Genomic DNA, 26,838 nt, shown 5'->3' on the forward strand with positions numbered 1-26,838 from the left:
CCTAACAACAAACCTGAGCCAGTCCTAACAATAAACCTGAGCCAGCCCTAACAATAAGTCTGAGCCAGCCTTAACAATAAACCTGAGCCAGCCCTAACAATAAACCTGAGCCAGCCATAACAATAAACCTGAGCCAGCCATAACAATAAGCCTGAGCCAGCCATAACAATAAACCTGAGCCAGCCATAACAATAAACCTGAGCCAGCCATAACAATAAACCTGAACCAGTCCTAACAATAAGCCTGAGCCAGCCATAACAATAAACTTGAGCCAGTCCTAACAACAAACCTGAGCCAGTCCTAACAATAAACCTGAGCCAGCCCTAACAATAAGCCTGAGCCAGCCGTAACAATAAACCTGAGCCAGCCCTAACAATAAACCTGAGCCAGCCCTAACAATAAGCCTGAGCCAGCCGTAACAATAAACCTGAGCCAGCCGTAACAATAAACCTGAGCCAGCCGTAACAATAAGCCTGAGTCAGCCCTAACAATAAGCCTGTGCCAGCCATAACAATAAACTTGAGCCAGTCCTAACAACAAACCTGAGCCAGTCCTAACAATAAACCTGAGCCAGCCATAACAATAAGCCTGAGCCAGCCCTAACAATAAACCTGAGCCAGCCGTAGCAATAAATCTGAGCCAGCCGTAACAATAAACTTGAGCCAGCCCTAACAATAAGCCTGAGCCAGCCGTAGCAATAAACCTGAGCCAGCCGTAACAATAAACTTGAGCCAGTCCTAACAATAAGCCTGAGCCAGCCGTAACAATAAACCTGAGCCAGCCATAACAATAAACCTGAGCCAGCCATAACAATAAACCTGAGCCAGCCCTAACAATAAGCCTGAGCCAGCCATAACAATAAACCTGAGCCAGCTGTAACAATAAACCTGAGCCAGCCATAACTATACAATTTAGCATGTCCTAACAAAAGTTTGCGTCAACTATGAACCAGTCTTCGACCTGCAGGTTTGAAAGGTCTTTCCAAATTCTCCCTACTGATCAGCCGCAAGGAGACTCATAGTATTCCAAAAAGATGTCAAAATGTATAGAAGTCTACAATGGAATGACCCTTTAATTATTATTTTAATTTAGCAGTCTAGGATCCTGGTCTAGAGGGGATTCTTGGACCTTGGTCTAGAGGGGATTCTGGGACCGTAGTATAAGAGGGGACTCTTGGACCCTGGTCTAGAAGGGACTCTTGGACCTTGGTCTAGAGGGGATTCTGGGACCCTGGTCTATCTGAGCTAAAGCAGAAGCACCCTCTAGTTGCTGCTCCATGTACCTTCATCTCAGTTTATAGCTTTATTAATGCAACTTTAACCATATGGTTTGTAAATGCAGCTTTTACTACTGAGTTGTCACTAAATCAGGTTTGCTTACAGGGATTAAGTTTCACCAGACACAGACAGACAGCAGAGGGCACTGAACTACTGAGCTTTATAGAATGTTTATTGCACCACCTTTCTTCTACACACGCACACAATCCTGTTACACACAATGAATCATGGTGCTTTTAACAGGTCATGGATGTTTATCCTGCTGCAAACACACACACACACACCCACACACACACGCACTTACACACACGCACTTACACACACACACACACACACACACACACACACACACACACACACACACACACACACAAACGGATCTCATGGGAGTCCTGCCACACATTCTTGCGAGCACACTTCATCGTAGCGGCTTCATGACCAAATAAGAGCAAAAACGCCTTGTCAGGTTTCTGTAAATAGACAAACAACACGACTCACATATCAAACACATTAAACATATTATTCCTTATTATCTTTGTGAGACGTTAAGTCTTCTGTCAAACTGTTCGTCGGTGAGGACAAGTAAATTTCACCTCAAACTTTGACCGGATTCATTGTTACAGAAGTTTAGTCCACTTAAAGCTCCTACACTCTCAAATCACATCCTGATCCTCTATGTGAACCAGTCTCAGTGTAGTCCAGTTCTCTGAAGGGACCCTGGTGGTAGAGACAATACCACTTTAGTCCACATGAGGCGACACAATCACCACCAAACGAGTGTTTTTGTACTACGGTGGTAGTACTACAGTTTAGAAACACACTGTCACAAGTAAAAGTTCTGCCTTCCAACTTTGAAGTCAGTAAAACAACAAAGTAAAATAAAAGTAAAGTAGACAAATCATTGATGAATCAATTGAATAATACAATGTATTAATCTAAATCTAAAAAGTTAAATAATGTTTTCTTTTTAGCTTTCATTTATCATCATCATTTAATCGCTTAGGAAGAAGCATTTTGATTAAAAATCGATGTAAATGTCTTTTATTTTTACTTATCATACAATAATATATCTAGTACTTTACTTTTCTCTTATATTGAACCAATTCACCAAGTGAAATTCCCGTAGCAATAAATGGCTTCTGAGTCCATCTTTTATCTTGAAGGGCCGGAACCGGATGCAGTGTGTTGTGTGACGCAGGATGACGCGGCCTGGTGAACTGAGACACTTCGACGCTCGTCCTCAGTCCGTCGGCCTCTCCCCGAACTCGCTCCCGGCGTCCCTGCTGCTCCCATCGGCTACCGACGGGCTAACAGACCGCGGCTCTAGCGTTACCGCTCCCTCGGTGGATTCGGTCGGTACCGGGCAGCGACCATGTCCGGAACACGCGCGGCTCTCGGTGCGCTCGCGCTGATGTGTTTGTTGGTCCGACGCGGCGGAACCTTCAACCTGGACGCGCGCACACCGAGCGTGTTCTCCGGTCCCACCGGGAGCTACTTCGGCTTCTCCGTGGACTTCTTCAGCCCGCCCAATGGCAAGCAGTGAGTATAAATATATACATACACCTATCTATATACATATAGACATCGATAACAATAATACAACTATACATAAATAAATACAGACTTCTTCAGATAATAACAAGAGTAAAAGCATTCCAGGATTCTATGGATGATTCATTACGATAAAAAGTACTATTACTAAAGTACATCAAGTTGGCCTTGAACAGAAGTAAAACCATTTTTAAGGCTTTAAGAAGTAAACAGACAGTATTTATGCACTACTACTAAATGAAATAAAAACGTGACAAAGTAGATTTGACTGGTCATTGATATCTTGGTTGTGTGTACTTCAGGATGTTTGTGTATATAGGAAGTATTTATAATTCACGCCTCAGTCTCATGTGATGCGTCTGGTTTCCTGCTGTTTCCTAAAGATATGAAATGTATCTGTGTGCTCATTGCCGCTGATATTATTAAACTTCCTGCTGAAGGAAACTACGAGTCATCATGAAGTGTACTTCATGTCCTCACACAAAGTATCAGAACTCTATTTAAGAAGGAAACAACATGAACCTGTCATGACATGAGACATGAGGCTCCAGTGATCAATACAAGTGATCAGGCGTTTAGCTAAAGAGGTTGGGTTAGTGTTCCACTTTAAGTTTACTACATCAAAATAGGGGGAGGCATGAGGACATGAAGGTGTGACAACATGAGGAAAACAGAGTATAAGGACATGAGGGTGTGACAACATGAGGACAACAGGGTATGAGGACATGAGGGTGTGACAACATGAGGACAACAGAGTATGAGGACATGAGGGTGTGACAATATGAGGACAAGAGTATGAGGACACAAGGGTGTGACAATATGAGGACAACAGAGCATGAGGATATGAGGGTGTGACAACATGAGGACAACAGAGTATGAGGACATGAGGGTGTGACAACATGAGGACAACAGAGTATGAGGACATGAGGGTGTGACAACATGAGGACAACAGAGTATGAGGACATGAGGGTGTTACAACAGAGTATGAGGACATGAGGGTGTGACAATATGAGGACAAGAGTATAAGGACACAAGGGTGTGACAATATGAGGACAACAGAGTATGAGGACATGCGGGTGTGACAATATGAGGACAACAGAGTATGAGGACATGAGGGTGTGACAACATGAGGACAACAGAGTATGAGGACATGAGGGTGTGACAACATGAGGACATGAGGGTGTGACAACGTGAGGACATGAGGGTGTGACAATATGAGGACAAGAGTAAGGACACAAGGGTGTGACAATATGAGGACAACAGAGTATGAGGACATTAGGGTGTGACAACATGAGGACAACAGAGTATGAGGACATGAGGGTGTGACAACATGAGGACAACAGAGTATGAGGACATGAGGGTGTGACATGAGGACATGAGGTTGTGACAATATGAGGACAAGAGTATAAGGACACAAGGGTGTGACAATATGAGGACAACAGAGTATGAGGAAATGAGGGTGTGACAACATGAGGACAACTGAGTATGAGGACATGAGGGTGTGACAACATGAGGACAACTGAGTATGAGGACATGAGGGTGTGACAACATGAGGACAACAGAGTATGAGGACATGAGGGTGTGACAACATGAGGACAACAGAGTATGAGGACATGAGGGTGTGACAACAGAGTATGAGGACATGAGGGTGTGACAATATGAGGACAAGAGCATAAGGACAAAAGGGTGTGACAATATGAGGACAACAGAGTATGAGGACACGAGGGTGTGACAACATGAGGGCAACAGAGTATGAGGACATGAGGGTGTGACAACATGAGGACAACTGAGTATGAGGACATGAGGGTGTGACAATATGAGGACACAAGGGTGTGACAATATGAGGACAACAGAGCATGAGGATATGAGGGTGTGACAACATGAGGACAACAGAGTATGAGGACATGAGGGTGTGACAACATGAGGACAACAGAGTATGAGGACATGAGGGTGTTACAACAGAGTATGAGGACATGAGGGTGTGACAATATGAGGACAAGAGCATAAGGACACAAGGGTGTGACAATATGAGGACAACAGAGTATGAGGACATGAGGGTGTGACAACATGAGGACAACAGAGTATGAGGACATGAGGGTGTGACAACATGAGGGCAGAGTATGAGGACATGAGGGTGTGACAACATGAGGACAACTGAGTATGAGGACATGAGGGTGTGACAACGTGAGGACATGAGGGTGTGAGGACATGAGGAAGATTTAAGGACATGACATAACAGGAAATGACCCAGGTGCGATGAAGCCCTCACTCTCCTCGTCTTCCTCCACAGGGCCGATGTTCTGGTCGGAGCTCCGCGGGCCAACACCACCCCCTCCAGCAGCGTGGAAGAGAGGGGGGCGGTGTACAGCTGTCCCTGGAAGACCTCCGCCTGCCAGCAGCTGCAGTTCGACATCACAGGTACCAGAAGCTCTAAATAACCCCCATTGCTCAACTTATAAATAGCAATAAAGTTGTGTGAAATGTTTCTACAAACATTCAAAAGTTCAGTTTTAGCACCAAGTGCAAATCATGTAATTTACTTTTCTGTTTAATGTCTTTCAGAGTTTACTGAAATTCATGCCACTGCCTTTTAAACGGGTTATAAATAAGAGAAAGAAGCTAGCAAACAGAAATAAATGAGTTAGGTGTACCAGGTACACGTACCTTACCTGCCTGAGAACACACTCCCGGGATCCAATTGGACAGCGAGTGCTGTTGCCGTGGCGACGAGGCTGTCCCGCCGCAGGGCGCTCCTGTTGGGACACATGGAGGAATGTGAGGAAAGACGGGAGGACTCCTTCTCTCCTTATTGATTCAGTTATTGTGTTATTTATTGAGAAACTAAACTGGAACCACAAACACACTGAGGATCTGCTATAAAACTGCCTCTGATCTCCACCCGCTGGAGGACAAGGTGCTATTTATTCATTTAATGTTTCATGGCATTTATGGCCTGTGTGACTGGAACAACAGTCCATGTAAATAGTATTTTATAATCCTAGAAGTTGTGACTGAGACATGAACATGTTGAAGGCTCTGAGAGAAGACCTGGACTCACTGAAGGTCCAGGTTGGAGGTCTGGAGACGGATCGCCCCTCTTTAGATGTGGACTCTTACGATAAAGATCTATACTTCACATGAACAGATTGGGAAAGATGTCTGCAGCTCTCACAGAGTGAGGAGGAACCTGAAGGGACACTTCTTACTTCAGTCTTCTTTGTTTTAGTCCTTTTAAAAGAAAATCAACAAATACCAACAATAAACATCTCTCATTCAAACAGCATCACAAAAGAAGCCAAACGTAAAGAACAGAAATGTTTGACTTTGAGAACATAAACATTCTACAATAGAATCTAATATTCACAGAGCCAACATACTTCTCTATTTCACTACATGTAGAAAAAAATAATAAATACTTATTTATTGAAAACCAGTAACTAGGTTTATGTACACGATTGTGGTATTTGTACTTTAAGTACATCTCTGAGAAATATTGGACTTCTCTACAAACAGACACACACACACAGACCTTCCTCCACTGCTCTGTAGTCATTGGTGTTGACCCTCATGGTGCTGCCCTGGTGCCTTTGAGCAACACGCAGTCACTGGACTCACCGTGCTGGTGGAAACGGTCACACTGCCTCTGGCTGTAATCCTGTAAGTGAGTGGCCTAGTTGTGTGTGTGTGTGTGTGTGTGTGTCCACCCACAATCGAGGCCTTTGTTGGTCTGACGTGATCGCTGGCCAAAGCTCCACTGGACCGGAGGACAGAATTGACTGGAATTATTCTGTCTGTTATGACTCCGTGTTGTCTAGCTAACCATAACTTTTTTGGGGGGGTGTTATCTGATTTTGTCTACAAGAATTGTGCGTCTTCCTCGTTCAGCAGCTCGTACAGGAAGTGGGTGCAAAAGAGAGATATGAATATATTGATAAATCCAGTTTGTCCACGTTAGTTATGTAAACACGCCATCAGGTCCAGCAGATAACAGAATCTACCTGTGTGTTCTGGGTGAACTGAGCGTTAAAGTCACTGCAAGGAGCTTAAATGTTGTGTCTGGGTCCACGGTGGACTGGTGTCTGCTGGAGGATCTGGGTCCACGGTGGACTGGTGTCTGCTGGAGGATCTGGGTCCACGGTGGACTGGTGTCTGCTGGAGGATCTGGGTCCACGGTGGACTGGTGTCTGCTGGAGGATCTGGGTCCACGGTGGACTGGTGTCTGCTGGAGGATCTGGATCCGCGCGGCGGTCTCTGCTGGAGGATCTGGATCCGCACAGCGGTCTCTGCTGGAGGAGAAGTTGGGAACTTTGAGTTAGTTTGATGTTTTAAAAGCTTCGGTCGGATTCAGGAGGAGCAGTGAAGCAGACACCCGTGACCTCCTTCACTCTGACTCAGACTTTGTTCTTGTGGTCGTCGCCTCATTTCTTGTGGTCGATGATGATTGCCAAACCCCCTTAAAAAACAAAGAGTTCGTTGCCGTGGCTACGACATTGTTAAGATGCTAACTAGTTGGCAAGGGTGCTCGGCTGGTTGACAACGAGATCCGCGTAGTCGTCGTTGTTGTTGTTGTTGTTGTTTACTCAAACCGGTTCAACAAAGACCTCTAAATCCAGCAGACGACGCTGAGTTTCCCAACCTGACAGGAAACTCCCCAAAGACGCCCCCCCCTCCTCTCGCCCCCCCATCCCTCTCAGACCGTCAGACGGGCGGCTCCTTTTATTTCAGCTCGCTGGTGGTTTTGTCTTTAAGGCCTTAAGCCAGCTGGCTCCGGTGTGGGAGGAGGACACGGCGTCTGTATTACCACACTAGGCAGGTCCCTCTCCTCATCTCAGGGTTCATACTGCTCTCAGGGAAAGGGCCTGTGAGGAACCTTTATCTGGTCCTGGACCAGTATCGGGTTAATCTGATGATCTTCTGTAAGACCTGCTTACTTTATAGACTAATTGATATTTCTATATAAAGTTATTCTTCATGCGTAGACTAAGTTAGAGATTAGAAAATGGTGAAGCAACGGCATCTTTGTCCACAGTGAGTACCAGAATCATCACAAAATGTTCCTTTTGGTAAATCAAACTTTTTTTAAGGTAAAAAACTGAGATTTAGTAAAACTAAAACTAGGAGTTCTCTTTAATTAGTATTCAATGATCACCACTATCCCGATATCTCAGTTTTAATGCCAATTAATAATAGGAGTACTCTCTCTTTCCAGATGACAGGAAGAATACAGAAGGAGCTCAGATGGAGTTTAAATCCAAGCAGTGGTTCGGTGCATCCGTGCGATCTGATGGAGAACACATACTGGTGAGAGAGGTTTACCTTGACAGAGCTGCTGCTTCTTTCTGCCTCAGACTTACTGTCAACAATGTCCACCTGCAGAAAGCTCTCGCAATACGGCCCGATACGATATTCTCACGATACGATATTCTCACGATACGATATTCTCATGATACTGAAGTCACAATACGATATTCTCACGATACTGAAGTCACAATACGATATTATCACAATACGATATTATCACAATACGATATTATCACGATACTGAAGTCACAATACGATATTCTCGCAATACGATATTCTCACGATACTGAAGTCACAATACGATATTATCACGATACTGAAGTCACAATACGATATTCTCACAATACGATATTATCACAATACGATATTATCACGATACTGAAGTCACGGTACGATATTATCACGATACTGAAGTCACGATACGATATTATGATACTGAAGTCACAATACGATATTCTCACAATAAGATATTCTCACGATACTGAAGTCACGGTACGATATTATCACGATACTGAAGTGACAATACGATATTCTGATACTGAAGTGACAATACGATATTCTGATACTGAAGTTACGGTACGATATTATCACGATACTGAAGTCACAATACGATATTATCACAATACTGAAGTCACAATACGATATTATCACAATACTGAAGTCACAATATGATATTATCACGATACTGAAGTCACAATACGATATTATCACAATACTGAAGTCACAATATGATATTATCACGATACTGAAGTCACAATACGATATTATCACAATACTGAAGTCACAATACGATATTATCACAATACTGAAGTCACAATACGATATTCTCACGATACTGAAGTCACAATACGATATTATCACAATACTGAAGTCACAATACGATATTCTCACGATACTGAAGTCACAATACGATATTATCACAATACGATATTATCACAATACGATATTATCACGATACTGAAGTCACAATACGATATTCTCGCAATACGATATTCTCACGATACTGAAGTCACAATAAGATATTCTCACAATACGATATTATCACAATACGATATTATCACGATACTGAAGTGACAATACGATATTCTCGCAATACGATATTCTCACGATACTGAAGTCACAATACGATATTCTCGCAATACGATATTCTCACGATACTGAAGTCACAATAAGATATTCTCACAATACGATATTATCACAATACGATATTATCACGATACTGAAGTCCCAATACGATATTATGATACTGAAGTGACAATACGATATTATCACGATACTGAAGTCACAATACGATATTATCACGATACTGAAGTCACAATACGATATTATCACAATACTGAAGTCACAATACGATATTATCACGATACTGAAGTGACAATACGATATTATCACGATACTGAAGTCACAATACGATATTATCACGATACTGAAGTCACAATACGATATTATCACGATACTGAAGTCACAATACGATATCACGATACTGAAGTCACGATACGATATTATCACGATACTGAAGTCACAATACGATATCACGATACTGAAGTCACAATACGATATCACGATACTGAAGTCACAATACGATATTATCACGATACTGAAGTCACAATACGATATCACGATACTGAAGTCACAATACGATATCACGATACTGAAGTCACAATACGATATTATCACGATACTGAAGTCACAATACGATATCACGATACTGAAGTCACAATACGATATCACGATACTGAAGTCACAATACGATATTATCACGATACTGAAGTCACAATACGATATTATCACGATACTGAAGTCACAATACGATATCACGATACTGAAGTCACAATACGATATTATCACGATACTGAAGTCACAATACGATATTATCACGATACTGAAGTCACAATACGATATTATCACGATACTGAAGTCACAATACGATATTATCACGATACTGAAGTCACAATACAATATTATCACGATACTGAAGTCACAATACGATATTACGATACTGAAGTCACGATACGATATTATCACGATACTGAAGTCACGATACGATATTATCACGATACTGAAGTCACGATACGATATTATCACGATACTGAAGTCACGATACGATATTATCACGATACTGAAGTCACGATACGATATTATCACGATACTGAAGTCACGATACGATATTATCACGATACTGAAGTCACAATACGATATTATCACAATACTGAAGTGACAATACGATATTATCACAATACTGAAGTGACAATACGATATTATCACAATACTGAAGTGACAATACGATATTATCACAATACTGAAGTGACAATACGATATTACGATACTGAAGTCACGATACGATATTATCACGATACTGAAGTCACGATACGATATTATCACGATACTGAAGTCACGATACGATATTATCACGATACTGAAGTCACAATACGATATTATCACGATACTGAAGTCACGATACGATATTATCACGATACTGAAGTCACGGTACGATATTGTTGCATGTTGTTGACATGTTGTCGGCGTGTTTCTAGGCCTGTGCTCCGCTCTATCAGTGGTCGACCTTCGGCGTCTCGGAGCGAGAGCCGGTGGGAACGTGCTACCTGAAGAAAGAGAGCACGGTGGTGGAGTACTCGCCCTGCAGATCAAGTCAGTCATTGGAGATAAAACCTTCCCAGAGACCAAAGCGATGTGCATCTGAAGTTTAGTTTTTTTTTTCTCTGTGCAGAGGCCAACTCACCTGAGGGGCAGGGCTTCTGCCAGGCCGGCTTCAGCGTCGACTTCCTCAAGGTACTTTGTGGTTGCAGTACTTTTACTACAATAGACAATTAGAGTACTTCACTGACACGGTTTCACTTTTCTTTTCTCTGCTTTCAGAAGAACAACAGAGTGGTTGTGGGAGGACCAGGCAGCTTCTACTGGCAGGGTGAGTGAGTGAGTGTGTGTGAGTGTGTGTGTGTGTGTGCGTGTGTGTGCGTGTGTGTGCGTGTGTGTGCGTGTGTGTGCGTGTGTGTGCGTGTGTGTGTGTGTGTGTGTCTCACTGCCTGTATCCTGGCTCAGACGCACATGTTTTCTGTCTCTCCTTCAGGGGTGTGTTTCCTAATTACTGTTTCCTGTTGAGTCAACAGACACACACACACCCCTGTGTTTCTGATTAGACATCGTTCACGATGGTTCTTTTAATTACATGTGTTGACAGTTCTTCTACCCCTAAAGATTGTAAAGAAACTCATGTCGACATCTTCTCTTCCTGTTCTTCTTCCTCTCCTCCTCCGATGTTCTCTGCTGTGATGTCGTCCTCCTCAGGTCAGCTGATCTCTGATGACCTCTCTGAGATCTTCTCCCGGTTTGACAGCCTGTACATCACTCAGTACGAAAACACACTCGCCACCAAGTCGGCCATCGCTCAGTACGACGACAGTTACCTCGGTAACCACGGACACACACACTCACTCACACGCACTCACTCACACACACACACGCTCACACACACGCACGCACACACACACACTGATGCTCGGTGTGTTTCGTCTCATCAGGTTACTCTGTGACGGTCGGAGACTTCAACGATGACGGGAAAGAAGGTGAGATTAGAGCAGCTGATTATCGATTATTGATCATCGATAGCGGCGATGATGATCTCTCGTTCCATTGGGATTATTTATTTTAACGAATATTCGTAGTAGCCGTGAAGCTAACGCAGGTCCACTATGATGCGTTCAGGGTCCGCTCAGTGAAGATGAGACGTTTATCACGTCATCGTGTTCACAGGTCATCTGTAGAATGTCGTTTTAGTGTTAAACGTTTTTCACTTGAATATAAAACAGATATACGGGATGTTTAACGCCCCGACAAGCTTTAAGCTCTTTATTATACAGCATTGAATATAATAACAATACGAATACCTGTTATACAAATATATCTGATATCTGTTCATCATCCTGTAAGTAATTAACACCCATAGACGACGTAACAAAGTCAATACAGACAATAATAAAGACCTGTGATCTCTCCATAGATTACGTGACCGGAGTCCCTCGAGGACACAACGCACTGGGTTACGTGAGTGTTAGAGGACACACACACTGTTAGAGGACACAACGCACTGTTAGAGGACACACACACTGTTGGAGGACACACACACACTGTTAGAGGACACACACACTGTTGGAGGACACACACACACTGTTGGAGGACACACACACACTGTTAGAGGACACGTTAGAGGACACAACGCACTGGGTTACGTGAGTGTTAGAGGACACACACACTGTTGGAGGACACACACACACTGTTGGAGGACACACACACACTGTTAGAGGACACGTTAGAGGACACAACGCACTGGGTTACGTGAGTGTTAGAGGACACACACACTGTTGGAGGACACACACACACTGTTAGAGGACACACACACTGTTGGAGGACACACACACACACTGTTGGAGGACACACACACTGTTGGAGGACACACACACCGTGTGAAAACGTCTCACCCTGTTGTGTGTTTTTCTTCTTCAGGTGAACATCTTCAACGGCCTCAACATGGGCTCCATGGTGAACTTCACAGGAGCTCAGGTGAACAAACGTTCCTTGTGGGTTCTGAGCTCTTCAGCTCCGTGGTCCTCTGATCACTGAGGTCATAGGTCATTGCTAAGGGATTGACCACACCTGAGAGGAGTTCTTCTACCTTCTCGCTGCCAGAATGATTGTAACTGTATATGAGGCCATAACCCCTCCTCTCCGTCTCCAGATGGCGGCATACTTCGGACACTCGGTGGCTGCTTCAGATGTCAACAATGACGAGTAAGTGTCTTATGTGAGAAGAGTCCCGCTCTACTTCCTGCAGAGGTTTAGAAGACATCTATGACCAAAGGTCCTGGTCTGGTCTGGTCTGGGGGGCTTAAAGAGGCCAGCACTAAAGCAGGTTTCAGACTGAAGACGAATACAGGATCTTCACACTGAGGTCTCTTTTAACGTCTGTGTTCGTGTTGAGGGGAAAGACGTCATGGAAGTGACGGTGATACGTCTGCCTGCTCGTTGCCTCCAGAAACGTTAACGAAGGTTCTTTTCAGCTGGGTGGATCTGTTGGTTGGAGCTCCTCTCTTCATGGACAGAGGGTCAGATGGAAAACTGAGGGAGGTGGGACAGGTAGGACACACACACACACACACACACACACACACACACACACACACACTAGTTAGTTCTGCAGGCTCATGCAGGGGTCGGCAAACCTCTTGACTGGTGGGTCACAGCGGGTTCTAAGGGGCCAGGAACAGGTGACGTGTTTGTGTGATAAGTGACACGTGGAGATCATTACATGAGAGGATCTGTCTTTCAACGAGTAGCAAAGCATTTATTTGCAAAGCAATTTAACAAATTTGAAAGAGTGTAACAACTTCATGAGGACCAGGGACCCGAACGCAACGCTTGTCTTTGTCCGTCTAGTGGCGATGCTTTTGACACGGCCAACGGAACCGTCGTGGTGCTTCATCCGTCCCACTGTGAGGGAGACGCCTTGAGCGTCCTGCAGGCGCCGCAGTGCATTATCTTCTCCTCTGCGTCATAAATCAGCCATTCTCAGCTGGGCGTTTCTCTCTCTTTGGCTCCTTTTATTTTGGGGTTTCATGACCAGTTTTTGTCTCCTGTGTCCTCCTGGTTTTCCTCCACCTGCACGGAGCAGCTCTACCACCTGTTACGTGTGTTTGCGCGTCCACGTCGCTTAGTAACCAGCGTACGGTGGACGGGAAGGTTTAGAGGCGCTGGCAAGCTTCTGCTTCTGCAGCTGAGGCTTTACGGGCCGTCGAGTCAATGGACGCGTTTTTTATTCATGTTGCAGAGCGATTCACCTCCAGAACAACAGGTGGAGTCACGTGTTTTGTTGAAGACGACCTGGAGAGTCACGTCTTTGTGTGTGGAAGTCGCTGGTTGCTTTATTTATTGATCATAGACTTTATTGCCCCGTGCATCCACACTGCTGCTTTTCATCAAGGACACATTTGTCCCGTATTTTCCTCCACGACTTTGTTCCCTCGTTTGTGGAGATCTCCCTCCATGAATCAGAGGCCGTCCGGCGTCCTCATAGTCCCCAATGACGGCTTGTACAAGCGCTCATATTTAAAAGCTCTTCAATCTGATCCGTTCTCTCGTAAACGTTCTTCCTTTTAATAACGGCCGTATTGTGCTGTGAAAACGGAGACGTGAGACTCTAAAGGACGTAGTCAGAGACCAATCACAGCCTGGTGCTGCAGGACGCTGCAAAGCTTTACACGGGAAAATAGTCGCCGCGGTCCGTAGTCTGTTTTTAAGAAGCACCGATGTGAGCGAGTGTTCTGGGTGATGATCTCATGACACGTTAATAACCGCAGTTACAATAATATAATAATATTAATAATGTATTTACAGCCGTGCATCCAGCAATGCATCACTCAGCTCAGACATCGCTAGGATACCTGAAATCATACCCACAATGCATCACTCAGCTCAGAATACAAAATGTCAGAATACTGGTCTCACTCTCTCCTCCATTGTGAAACCCACACGTGTGTCGTGTTTGCCAGGTGTCGGTGTACCTGAGTCGAGGAGGCTTCTCCTTCCACCCACCTCAGCTGCTCACGGGCTCGGAGGTTTACGCCCGGTACGGCTCGGCCATCGCAGCGCTGGGAGACCTGGACATGGACGGATACAACGGTGAGGCGCGCGCACACACACACACACACACACACACACACACACACACACACACACACACACACACACACACACACAGAGAACCTGGTGCATCCTGCCTCGCCTCACGTCTCTCGCCTCGCTGTAGATGTGGCCATCTCTGCTCCGTACGGCGGCCCCGACCATCACGGCGTGGTCTACATCCACAACGGGCGGCCTCGGGGGCCTGACTCCTCCCCCTCTCAGGTAGACACCACAGCGAGCTGCAGCTTTTCACTGTGGTTCGTCGACGCGTTTGTTCCTGGTGAAGCTGCAGAGCTGAAGACGTTGAATCCGCTGTCGTGGGAACGTTGTTGTTCAACACGTCTTTGAGGACGTTTCACACAGCGTTCGTATGTCGGGCAGCATTCAAGCTCCCGTTGTCTCTCACTCTGTTCAGATAGCTGGAGTAACCCCCTCCCCCCTTTAGACTCTTAACTCTGGACACGGGAAGGAAGTCAAACGTACCGTTTTCTGGTTGTGTCTCAGGTCCTCCAGGGAAGGTGGGCGTCCAGTTACATGCCTGCTAGCTTTGGCTACTCCATGACTGGAAACACCGACATAGACCAGAATGGATATCCAGGTAAACACGCACACACACACACACATATATATATATATACCCAGTTGCAGTAGTCCAGGAGGGAGATGATCAGAGCCTGAATCAGTACCTGCGCTGCGAGGACGTAAAGTTAAAGTCGGGTTCTGGGTCAGAGAATCTTTTCATTTTAGACTCTTTTTAAACACAAACTCAGACACACAGGTCTTGGAGGTGAAACAGGTCGAACTACGACTCTTTCTGCTGTGCTCTGAACTCAGGGGTCAGAGGTCAACGCACATCGCAAGTAAAACAAAGTTTATTGCGTTTAAATATTTAATCATTAATCTCTGCGACAAGAATCTCATAGATTAAATGGTCAACTTGGACAGCCCTAATATATATTTTATGTATTTAAACACCTATACGTGTGTAAAGGGGCGTTAACTTTCCATGGGAAGTTACGCTCGGGAAATTTTACCTTTTTTTTTTCTTTTTTTCTTTCTGAAAACATATAAATGTTTATTTGTGTACATTCCTGTGGAGAGTTTACAACTTTGGATTTTCCTTCAATTTTGCAAACCTACTAATGACTCCTCATCCCACAGATCTCATAGTGGGAGTGTTCGGAGCAGACAAGGCTGTTTTATACAGGTAACCATAGTGTGCGTGTGTGTGTGTGTGTGTGTGTCCCTCCTGCTGTGTCAGTAGTTTAATGAGGCCACCTCTGATATCAAAGAGCTGCTCTTTTCTTCAGGTTTCTCCTACTGACTTTATAGAAGCTATTAGGGCACATTAACCCTGTGTGTGTGTGTGTGTGTGTGTGTGTGTGTGTGTGTGTGTGTGTGTGTGTGTGTGTGTGTGTCAGAGCTCGCCCAGTGATCAGTGTCAACGCCACGTTGGACATGACGCCGCAGATCATCAACCCGGAGGAAAAGACCTGCACGCTTCCTGGTACCTCCACGCTGGTGTCCTGGTGAGTTCTCCCTTCATTGATTCATTAAAGTACAGACCGTCCTTCACCAGAGGAGAGGAGATGATTGCTGGCGGAGGGGATGTTTAAATAGAGACGTGTCATTGGTCCGTTCAGGAGAAACGATGATCGTGACGTAGAACGTGTGAGTAACGTGAGTTTGTTTTGGCGTCTGGTGTTTCCACAAGACGCTCGACAGACTTTGCAATAAATCCTCTTCTCATCCAACGTAACTTAAGTCGGATTTTCTAAAACCAAAAAAACGTTATCACACGTTTACGTTAATACCGTTTTCCTTTGAAGCTGTTTGTTAGTGTGAGTCGTGCAGACACACTAACCGCTGCAGACTGACGTCACCAACAAGCGTCTCCGTCCATCACAACGCCGCCTAAACGCCGCCTTGGCCTTTCCCGTCTCCTCATCAACTCTCCTAACCACCTTTCCTTGACCCCGTGACCTTTCCCAAAGAGGTCAATGTGGTTGGGAACAAATGTTAGGAGATCATTTCTTTGACTATTCGATACCATAAACTTTACAATGTTCACTGAGGGAATAAATCAAGAGAAGTAGAGTCATTTCCTCATAGACGTCTATGGGAGCAGAGGAGTCGCCCCCTGCTGGTCACTACAGAGAAGTAGAGTCATTTCCTCATAGACGTCTATGGGAGCAGAGGAGTCGCCCCCTGCTGGTCACTACAGAGAAGTAGAGTCATTTCCTCATAGACGTCTATGGGAGCAGAGGAGTCGCCCCCTGCTGGTCACTACAGAGAAGTAGAGTCATTTCCTCATAGACGTCTATGGGAGCAGAGGAGTCGCCCCCTGCTGGTCACTACAGAGAAGTAGAGTCATTTCCTCATAGACGTCTATGGGAGCAGAGGAGTCGCCCCCTGCTGGTCACTGCACAGAATGCAGCTTTAACTGCTCATATCATATTCTGGTGTCATAGAAGCACAACAACATGTTTGTTTTTCTTTGCCCGTTGTTGTTGACGTGCTGCAGTGACGTGTTTACTGTCTGTGTGTCCAGCTTTACGGTGAAGTACTGTCTGAAGGCCAGTGGCCGTGGAGCTCCAGCTACTCTCAGTAAGTTAAACCGCAGCAGACCACACATTCGCCATAGAGACATGGTGTCTCCATTAACAAGACCTGCTGCAGCTTCATGACCTTCTGGTGTCCGGCAGATTTTCGCGTGGACCTCCTGTTGGACCGTCTCAAGCAGAAGGACGCCACTAAGCGCGTTCTCTTCCTGCACAGTCGGACCTTGCAGTTCTCCAAGAACATGACGGTGTCCAACGGGAAAGCTCCAACCTGCGAGGAGCAGGAGGTCTTCTTGAGGGTGAGGAAATGAACCAGAGAGCAGATCAAGATCGTTTGTGTCCCTTCAAAATAAGAGCAGAAATGGCGTCTCTGCAGCTGCACGTGAACGTCCAGCATTAACCCCTTAAAGTAAGAACAGAAACGTGCGTTTGTCAGGACGACCGAGAGTTCCGCGATAAGATCACTCCCATCTCCGTGGCGATGGAGTACAGCCTGGACCACCAGAGGGCCGCGGACCAAACCGGACTTCAGCCCATCCTCGACATGTCGGCGCCGTCCAACGTCACCAAGCAGGTAACTCACCTGTGTGCTCTGCTTTCTGCTGACGCTTTGGACCCAACATGTCACTCGTCTAAATGTCTTTTATTTCTCACTTTGTCTTCCTCCTTCCTGTCACACTTCCTCTTCTGGTTCATTCCTTTCCTTCCTCCTCTCCCCCTCCGTCCTCGCTCCCTCAGGCCCACATCCTGTTGGACTGTGGAGAAGACAACATCTGCAAACCTGACCTCAGGTTGTCTGTGACAAGGTAGGAGACCTTGATGATGATCTTATAGACCTTCGTTTAGTCTTTTCATATGTGTTGGTTTATATATAAAACAGAAGGATGTTTTCGGTCCATAATGTGTTCATTACATTACGTGTCATTTAGCTGACATACGATATTGGTGGCGTCCATCATAAGCTGCCATTGATCCACCTGCTGTTTCTTCGGCCTCAGCGACCGCGAGCAGATCTTCATCGGAGACGACAACGCGCTGACCCTGGAGGTCAGCGCGGAGAACCTGGGGGAGGGAGCCTACGAAGCCGAGCTGCACGTCTTCCCCCCGCAGCAGGCCGACTTCACCGGGGTGGTTCGCAGCCAGGTAACGGGCGGGGAGGGGCTTATCTCCATGGAAACCCAGGTCGAGTCAGCCGCTTGTTTAAGTCATTGAAACATTGTCTCATAACCAGAGAAAGCAAGCGGCTTCCTGTTTGAGTTCATGACATCATCATGATGCATGAGGTGTGATGCTGAATCTATTTACATCTCAGTAAACCCCAAATAAACAGATTTAATCACAATAAACGGAAAATAAGGACGTAATGATGCCAAAAGTCTGAATTCAGGTTCTGTTGTTTCTCTCCTTGAGACTAGTAAACAACATTTAAAATACTTGTTTTCTAAGTGGAGGTCCAGCGGCACGCCATCAGTGAGGAGCATCTGGTCTCTGATTGGCTGTAGAGACACAGCGTCACAGGCAATGCAAACTAGGTTAATGTTCATGAAACACCGGGACACCTCCCAACCCGTCAGGCCCGCTCATGTTTACTCGTGTTCAGTTGTGCAGCATTTTCATAAAAAACAGACACGACGGTGTGTCCGATGATGAAGATGATGATGATGATGATGATGTCTCGTTGTTTCACAGAGCCTCAGCAGGTTGTCTTGTGCTTACAAGAAGGAGAACCAGACCAAGATGGTGGTGTGTGACCTGGGAAACCCCATGAAGGGAGGAACCAAGGTCAGTAAAGGCAGCAGCACTAATACTATGACCTAGGCACTTCCCATGATGCATTGGGGGTGAGCTAAGAGCTGGCCTTACTGTTACCTAATTCGCTGTCTCCTTTTGCCGTCTCCTCCCGGTCTGGTTGGCCAGGTGCTGGCGGAGTTGCAGTTCAGCGTGCACCAGCTGTCGGAGGAGGACACCTCGGTGAAGTTCGACGTGCAGATGGTCAGGTACGGTCCAGTAGAGCTTCATCGGGGCGGTGAGTCAGAACTCACAGTGGCCCCTTTGAATGAGGAGAAGAACAGACGGACGCTGAATGTTTCAGATGAAGATGTTTAGAGATAAATATCTTTATAATGCTGTTGGATGAAATCCAGCGTTCTGATTATTCACCGATTATGTCCGGTTGCTGTTCACGTTGACCCGAGCGTTTCGTATCACTCAAAGTAACAGGTTAGATTTTGTGCGACCATTAGTTGACATTTTAGCTTTTTTTTTTTTTTTTTGACTAAACTGGTTCAGGACCAGTTAACATGAGAAGATTCAACCTTCACATCCCTTTGAAGCTTCTGTTGTGTACATTTTATTTACGCCCTCATGAATCTCTCATTGTTTCAGCTCAAACCAGTTTGACAACACGAGTCCTCGAGTCTCCACCGTCACCAAGCTGGCCGTCCTCGCCAAAGTCTCCATCAGAGGGTCAGAGCACGCCGTCGACATCTCCTACCGCCGTCCACATCTCCTACCGCCGTCCACATCTCCTCCTACTGCCGTACACATCTCCTCCTACTGCCGTACACATCTCCTCCTACTGCCGTACACATCTCCTCCTGCTGCCGTCCACATCTCCTCCTGCTGCCGTCCACATCTCCTCCTGCTGCCGTCCACATCTCCTCCTGCTGCCGTCCACATCTCCTCCTGCTGCCGTCCACATCTCCTCCTACTGCCGTACACATCTCCTCCTGCTGCCGTACACATCTCCTCCTACTGCCGTCCACGTCTCCTACTGCCGTCCACGTCTCCTACTGCCGTCCACGTCTCCTACTGCCGTCCACGTCTCCTACTGCCGTCCACATCTCCTCCACATCTCCTACTGCCGTCCACATCTCCTCCACATCTCCTACTGCCGTCTACATCTCCTCCTACTGCCGTACACGTCTCCTCCTACTGCCGTACACGTCTCCTCCTACTGCCGTACACATCTCCTCCTGCTGCCGTCCACATCTCCTCCTGCTGCCGTCCACATCTCCTCCTGCTGCCGTCCACATCTCCTCCTACTGCCGTACACGTCTCCTCCTACTGCCGTACACGTCTCCTCCTACTGCCGTACACGTCTCCTCCTACTGCCGTACACGTCTCCTCCTACTGCCGTACACATCTCCTCCTACTGCCGTCCACATCTCCTACTGCCGTCCACGTCTCCTACTGCCGTCCACGTCTCCTACTGCCGTCCACGTCTCCTCCTGCTGCTGTCCACGTCTCCTCCTGCTGCCGTCCACGTCTCCTACTGCCGTACACATCTCCTCCTGCTGCCGTACACATCTCCTCCTGCTGCCGTCCACATCTCCTCCTGCTGCCGTCCACGTCTCCTACTGCCGTCCACGTCTCCTACTGCCGTCCACGTCTCCTCCTACTGCCGTACACGTCTCCTCCTACTGCCGTCCACGTCTCCTCCTACTGCCGTCCACATCTCCTCCTACTGCCGTACACATCTCCTCCTACTGCCGTACACATCTCCTCCTACTGCCGTACACATCTCCTCCTGCTGCCGTACACATCTCCTCCTACTGCCGTACACATCTCCTCCTACTGCCGTACACGTCTCCTCCTACTGCCGTACACATCTCCTCCTACTGCCGTACACATCTCCTCCTACTGCCGTACACATCTCCTCCTGCTGCCGTACACATCTCCTCCTACTGCCGTACACATCTCCTCCTGCTGCCGTCCACATCTCCTCCTGCTGCCGTACACATCTCCTCCTGCTGCCGTCCACATCTCCTCCTGCTGCCGTCCACATCTCCTCCTGCTGCCGTCCACATCTCCTCCTACTGCCGTCCACGTCTCCTACTGCCGTCCACGTCTCCTACTGCCGTCCACGTCTCCTACTGCCGTCCACGTCTCCTACTGCCGTCCACATCTCCTCCACATCTCCTACTGCCGTCCACATCTCCTCCACATCTCCTACTGCCGTCCACATCTCCTCCACATCTCCTACTGCCGTCTACATCTCCTCCTACTGCCGTACACGTCTCCTCCTACTGCCGTACACGTCTCCTCCTGCTGCCGTCCACATCTCCTACTGCCGTCTACATCTCCTCCTACTGCCGTACACGTCTCCTCCTACTGCCGTACACGTCTCCTCCTACTGCCGTACACGTCTCCTCCTACTGCCGTACACGTCTCCTCCTACTGCCGTACACGTCTCCTCCTACTGCCGTACACATCTCCTCCTACTGCCGTCCACATCTCCTACTGCCGTCCACGTCTCCTACTGCCGTCCACGTCTCCTGCTGCCGTACACGTCTCCTCCTGCTGCCGTACACGTCTCCTCCTGCTGCCGTACACGTCTCCTCCTACTGCCGTACACGTCTCCTCCTACTGCCGTACACGTCTCCTCCTGCTGCCGTACACGTCTCCTCCTACTGCCGTACACGTCTCCTCCTACTGCCGTACACGTCTCCTCCTACTGCCGTACACGTCTCCTCCTACTGCCGTACACGTCTCCTCCTGCTGCCGTACACGTCTCCTCCTACTGCCGTACACGTCTCCTCCTACTGCCGTACACGTCTCCTCCTACTGCCGTACACGTCTCCTCCTACTGCCGTACACGTCTCCTCCTACTGCCGTACACGTCTCCTCCTACTGCCGTACACGTCTCCTCCTACTGCCGTACACGTCTCCTCCTACTGCCGTACACGTCTCCTCCTACTGCCGTACACGTCTCCTCCTACTGCCGTACACGTCTCCTCCTACTGCCGTACACGTCTCCTCCTACTGCCGTACACGTCTCCTACTGCCGTACACGTCTCCTACTGCCGTCCACGTCTCCTACTGCCGTCCACGTCTCCTACTGCCGTCCACGTCTCCTCCTGCTGCCGTCCACGTCTCCTCCTGCTGCCGTCCACGTCTCCTCCTGCTGCCGTCCACGTCTCCTCCTGCTGCCGTCCACGTCTCCTACTGCCGTACACATCTCCTCCTGCTGCCGTACACATCTCCTCCTGCTGCCGTACACATCTCCTCCTGCTGCCGTACACGTCTCCTCCTACTGCCGTACACATCGTCTCCTACTGCCGTACACATCTCCTCCTGCTGCCGTACACATCTCCTCCTACTGCCGTACACATCTCCTCCTGCTGCCGTACACATCTCCTCCTGCTGCCGTACACGTCTCCTCCTACTGCCGTACACATCGTCTCCTACTGCCGTACACATCTCCTCCTGCTGCCGTACACATCTCCTCCTACTGCCGTCCACATCTCCTCCTACTGCCGTCCACATCTCCTCCTGCTGCCGTACACATCTCCTCCTACTGCCGTCCACGTCTCCTACTGCCGTCCACGTCTCCTACTGCCGTCCACGTCTCCTACTGCCGTCCACGTCTCCTACTGCCGTCCACATCTCCTCCACATCTCCTACTGCCGTCCACATCTCCTCCACATCTCCTACTGCCGTCTACATCTCCTCCTACTGCCGTACACGTCTCCTCCTACTGCCGTACACGTCTCCTCCTACTGCCGTACACATCTCCTCCTGCTGCCGTCCACATCTCCTCCTGCTGCCGTCCACATCTCCTCCTGCTGCCGTCCACATCTCCTCCTACTGCCGTACACGTCTCCTCCTACTGCCGTCCACATCTCCTCCTACTGCCGTCCACATCTCCTCCTACTGCCGTACACATCTCCTCCTACTGCCGTACACATCTCCTCCTACTGCCGTACACATCTCCTCCTGCTGCCGTACACATCTCCTCCTACTGCCGTACACATCTCCTCCTACTGCCGTACACGTCTCCTCCTACTGCCGTACACATCTCCTCCTACTGCCGTACACATCTCCTCCTACTGCCGTACACATCTCCTCCTGCTGCCGTACACATCTCCTCCTGCTGCCGTACACATCTCCTCCTACTGCCGTACACATCTCCTCCTGCTGCCGTCCACATCTCCTCCTGCTGCCGTACACATCTCCTCCTGCTGCCGTCCACATCTCCTCCTGCTGCCGTCCACATCTCCTCCTGCTGCCGTCCACATCTCCTCCTGCTGCCGTCCACATCTCCTCCTGCTGCCGTCCACATCTCCTCCTACTGCCGTCCACGTCTCCTACTGCCGTCCACGTCTCCTACTGCCGTCCACGTCTCCTACTGCCGTCCACGTCTCCTACTGCCGTCCACATCTCCTCCACATCTCCTACTGCCGTCCACATCTCCTCCACATCTCCTACTGCCGTCCACATCTCCTCCACATCTCCTACTGCCGTCTACATCTCCTCCTACTGCCGTACACGTCTCCTCCTACTGCCGTACACGTCTCCTCCTGCTGCCGTCCACATCTCCTACTGCCGTCTACATCTCCTCCTACTGCCGTACACGTCTCCTCCTACTGCCGTACACGTCTCCTCCTACTGCCGTACACGTCTCCTCCTACTGCCGTACACGTCTCCTCCTACTGCCGTACACATCTCCTCCTACTGCCGTCCACATCTCCTACTGCCGTCCACGTCTCCTACTGCCGTCCACGTCTCCTACTGCCGTCCACGTCTCCTCCTGCTGCTGTCCACGTCTCCTCCTGCTGCCGTCCACGTCTCCTACTGCCGTACACATCTCCTCCTGCTGCCGTACACATCTCCTCCTGCTGCCGTACACATCTCCTCCTGCTGCCGTACACATCTCCTCCTGCTGCCGTCCACATCTCCTACTGCCGTCCACGTCTCCTACTGCCGTCCACGTCTCCTCCTGCTGCTGTCCACGTCTCCTCCTGCTGCCGTCCACGTCTCCTACTGCCGTACACATCTCCTCCTACTGCCGTCCACATCTCCTCCTACTGCCGTCCACATCTCCTCCTGCTGCCGTACACATCTCCTCCTACTGCCGTACACATCTCCTCCTACTGCCGTACACGTCTCCTCCTACTGCCGTACACGTCTCCTCCTACTGCCGTACACGTCTCCTCCTACTGCCGTACACGTCTCCTACTGCCGTACACGTCTCCTACTGCCGTCCACGTCTCCTACTGCCGTCCACGTCTCCTACTGCCGTCCACGTCTCCTCCTGCTGCCGTCCACGTCTCCTCCTACTGCCGTCCACGTCTCCTACTGCCGTACACATCTCCTCCTGCTGCCGTACACATCTCCTCCTGCTGCCGTACACATCTCCTCCTGCTGCCGTACACATCTCCTCCTGCTGCCGTACACATCTCCTCCTGCTGCCGTACACGTCTCCTCCTACTGCCGTACACGTCTCCTCCTACTGCCGTACACGTCTCCTCCTGCTGCCGTACACATCTCCTCCTACTGCCGTACACGTCTCCTCCTACTGCCGTACACGTCTCCTCCTACTGCCGTACACGTCTCCTCCTACTGCCGTACACGTCTCCTCCTGCTGCCGTACACATCTCCTCCTACTGCCGTACACGTCTCCTCCTACTGCCGTACACGTCTCCTCCTACTGCCGTACACGTCTCCTCCTACTGCCGTACACGTCTCCTCCTACTGCCGTACACGTCTCCTCCTACTGCCGTACACGTCTCCTCCTACTGCCGTACACGTCTCCTCCTACTGCCGTACACGTCTCCTCCTACTGCCGTACACGTCTCCTCCTACTGCCGTACACGTCTCCTACTGCCGTACACGTCTCCTACTGCCGTCCACGTCTCCTACTGCCGTCCACGTCTCCTACTGCCGTCCACGTCTCCTACTGCCGTCCACGTCTCCTCCTGCTGCCGTCCACGTCTCCTCCTGCTGCCGTCCACGTCTCCTCCTGCTGCCGTCCACGTCTCCTACTGCCGTACACATCTCCTCCTGCTGCCGTACACATCTCCTCCTGCTGCCGTACACGTCTCCTCCTACTGCCGTACACATCGTCTCCTACTGCCGTACACATCTCCTCCTGCTGCCGTACACATCTCCTCCTACTGCCGTACACATCTCCTCCTGCTGCCGTACACATCTCCTCCTGCTGCCGTACACATCTCCTCCTGCTGCCGTACACATCGTCTCCTACTGCCGTACACATCGTCTCCTACTGCCGTCCACGTCTCCTACTGCCGTCCACGTCTCCTCCACATCTCCTGCTGCCGTACACGTCTCCTCCTACTGCCGTACACGTCTCCTCCTACTGCCATACTTGTCTTTTGATGCGTGTTGATGTGTGTGTGTGTTGATGCGTGTTTGGTGTGTGTGTGTTTATGTATGTTGGTGTGTGTGTTGTGTGTGTGTGTGTGTGTGTGTGTGTGTGTGTGTGTGTGTGTGTGTGTGTGTGTCAGGTCGGCGTCTCCCGGTCAGTTTCTGCTCCCAATCACCAACTGGAAGCCTCAGAAGCGTCTCGTGTACCAAGACGACATGGGACCTCAGATTCTACATGTCTACGAAGTACAAATACACGGCTAAGTACTCCAAACATGTATATTTATAAATATGTAGGCAGGTGTAGAGTTGTACTTATAGAGTAATATATAACTGATTGAGGTACTTTTACAGAATCTTTGGTTTTTGTACTCGAGTATTTCTTCTTAATACTTCTACATCTTAAAGGGAACGGTTGTACATTTACTTTTTATTTTGCCGCTGCTTGAGGAGCCGTCCAGTCCAACGCGTCCTCCAAACAGGAAGTAGATTAAGATCCGGGCCACTAATCAATAACGTGATCGCCCCCGTCAGCTCCTGAACAGCGGGCCGAGCACCATCAGCAAGGCGGCGCTGGAGGTGGAGTGGCCGTACCGCTACACCAACGGCTCGCTGCTCTACATCACCAGCTACCAAACGGACGGGCCCATGAACTGCACCACGGACGTGGAGATCAACGCCCTCAACCTGTCGGTGAGGAGGGATTTCCTGTAGCTCACTTAGCTCCCTGTTAACTTCAGCAGAACGCGTTTGTGAACTGATGCTCATCAATCGTCATTGTGTGTGTGCGTTAGAACCCGCTCTCCTCAGGGAAGAACATCAGCAAGGTTCCTCCACCCAGAGAACGAGAGACGGAGGGACGGAGCCGAAACAAGAGAGACGTCGAGTCCACAGACGCACAGAACGACCTGCACACTCTGGTACACACACACACACACACACACACACATCTCTATATACCAGGAATATACCAAAATAAGTCAAACATACAAGGAATTTGTTGTGACAGTAGACATAAAATAGACAACAAGACAGCAGTGCACAAGTAAGTAAATGAAATGCTAATGCAATGGGTTAGTGGAATAAGGCTACAGGTTAGTATAAAATAAATAATAAAGTGCACTATCGAACAAGTGACAAATTAAAAATTACAATTAAACACACACACACACACACACATCTATATATATATATATATATATATATATATATATATATATATATACACATATTAAGTTTTTCTTGTTACAACTGAACTTTTTAATTAGTATTCTTATTAATATGGAACAATATATATGAAGCTGGTTGCTTAGTAACACTATGGTGTGATTCTCACGTACCTT

The 26,838-nt window shown here is 48.3% G+C and overlaps 1 protein-coding gene and 1 long non-coding RNA gene across 2 annotated transcripts in view; one reads left to right on the forward strand and one right to left on the reverse strand.

Moving 5' to 3' along the window:
• Positions 1 to 1,435: 1,435 nt before the first annotated feature.
• The window catches only part of itgav (integrin, alpha V), a 28,304-nt gene continuing 2,901 nt past the window's right edge, over positions 1,436 to 26,838 (forward strand). The window contains exons 1-28 of the mRNA XM_040201235.2: positions 1,436 to 2,816; positions 5,119 to 5,246; positions 8,038 to 8,129; positions 10,664 to 10,778; positions 10,858 to 10,919; positions 11,007 to 11,055; positions 11,436 to 11,558; positions 11,669 to 11,713; positions 12,148 to 12,191; positions 12,651 to 12,707; positions 12,883 to 12,935; positions 13,205 to 13,280; positions 14,693 to 14,822; positions 14,950 to 15,047; positions 15,330 to 15,423; positions 15,987 to 16,032; positions 16,247 to 16,354; positions 17,377 to 17,432; positions 17,531 to 17,685; positions 17,823 to 17,960; positions 18,125 to 18,192; positions 18,385 to 18,529; positions 19,076 to 19,168; positions 19,304 to 19,383; positions 19,772 to 19,852; positions 25,636 to 25,741; positions 26,030 to 26,188; positions 26,290 to 26,415. Coding sequence (XP_040057169.2) covers positions 2,650 to 2,816; positions 5,119 to 5,246; positions 8,038 to 8,129; positions 10,664 to 10,778; positions 10,858 to 10,919; positions 11,007 to 11,055; positions 11,436 to 11,558; positions 11,669 to 11,713; positions 12,148 to 12,191; positions 12,651 to 12,707; positions 12,883 to 12,935; positions 13,205 to 13,280; positions 14,693 to 14,822; positions 14,950 to 15,047; positions 15,330 to 15,423; positions 15,987 to 16,032; positions 16,247 to 16,354; positions 17,377 to 17,432; positions 17,531 to 17,685; positions 17,823 to 17,960; positions 18,125 to 18,192; positions 18,385 to 18,529; positions 19,076 to 19,168; positions 19,304 to 19,383; positions 19,772 to 19,852; positions 25,636 to 25,741; positions 26,030 to 26,188; positions 26,290 to 26,415 — 2,694 coding nt within the window. The 5' untranslated portion in view covers positions 1,436 to 2,649. The remainder of the gene's footprint in view (positions 2,817 to 5,118; positions 5,247 to 8,037; positions 8,130 to 10,663; positions 10,779 to 10,857; positions 10,920 to 11,006; positions 11,056 to 11,435; positions 11,559 to 11,668; positions 11,714 to 12,147; positions 12,192 to 12,650; positions 12,708 to 12,882; positions 12,936 to 13,204; positions 13,281 to 14,692; positions 14,823 to 14,949; positions 15,048 to 15,329; positions 15,424 to 15,986; positions 16,033 to 16,246; positions 16,355 to 17,376; positions 17,433 to 17,530; positions 17,686 to 17,822; positions 17,961 to 18,124; positions 18,193 to 18,384; positions 18,530 to 19,075; positions 19,169 to 19,303; positions 19,384 to 19,771; positions 19,853 to 25,635; positions 25,742 to 26,029; positions 26,189 to 26,289; positions 26,416 to 26,838) is intronic.
• On the reverse strand, positions 5,498 to 6,491 carry LOC120833777 (uncharacterized). Its single transcript, XR_005714384.2, has 3 exons — positions 6,358 to 6,491; positions 5,887 to 6,056; positions 5,498 to 5,581 (listed from the first exon to the last, which is right to left on the reverse strand). It is a non-coding gene; the product is annotated as an uncharacterized LOC120833777 (long non-coding RNA).

This window comes from Gasterosteus aculeatus, chromosome 16 (genome assembly GCF_964276395.1).
Source record: "Gasterosteus aculeatus chromosome 16, fGasAcu3.hap1.1, whole genome shotgun sequence".
NCBI classification, from domain to species: domain Eukaryota; kingdom Metazoa; phylum Chordata; class Actinopteri; order Perciformes; family Gasterosteidae; genus Gasterosteus; species Gasterosteus aculeatus.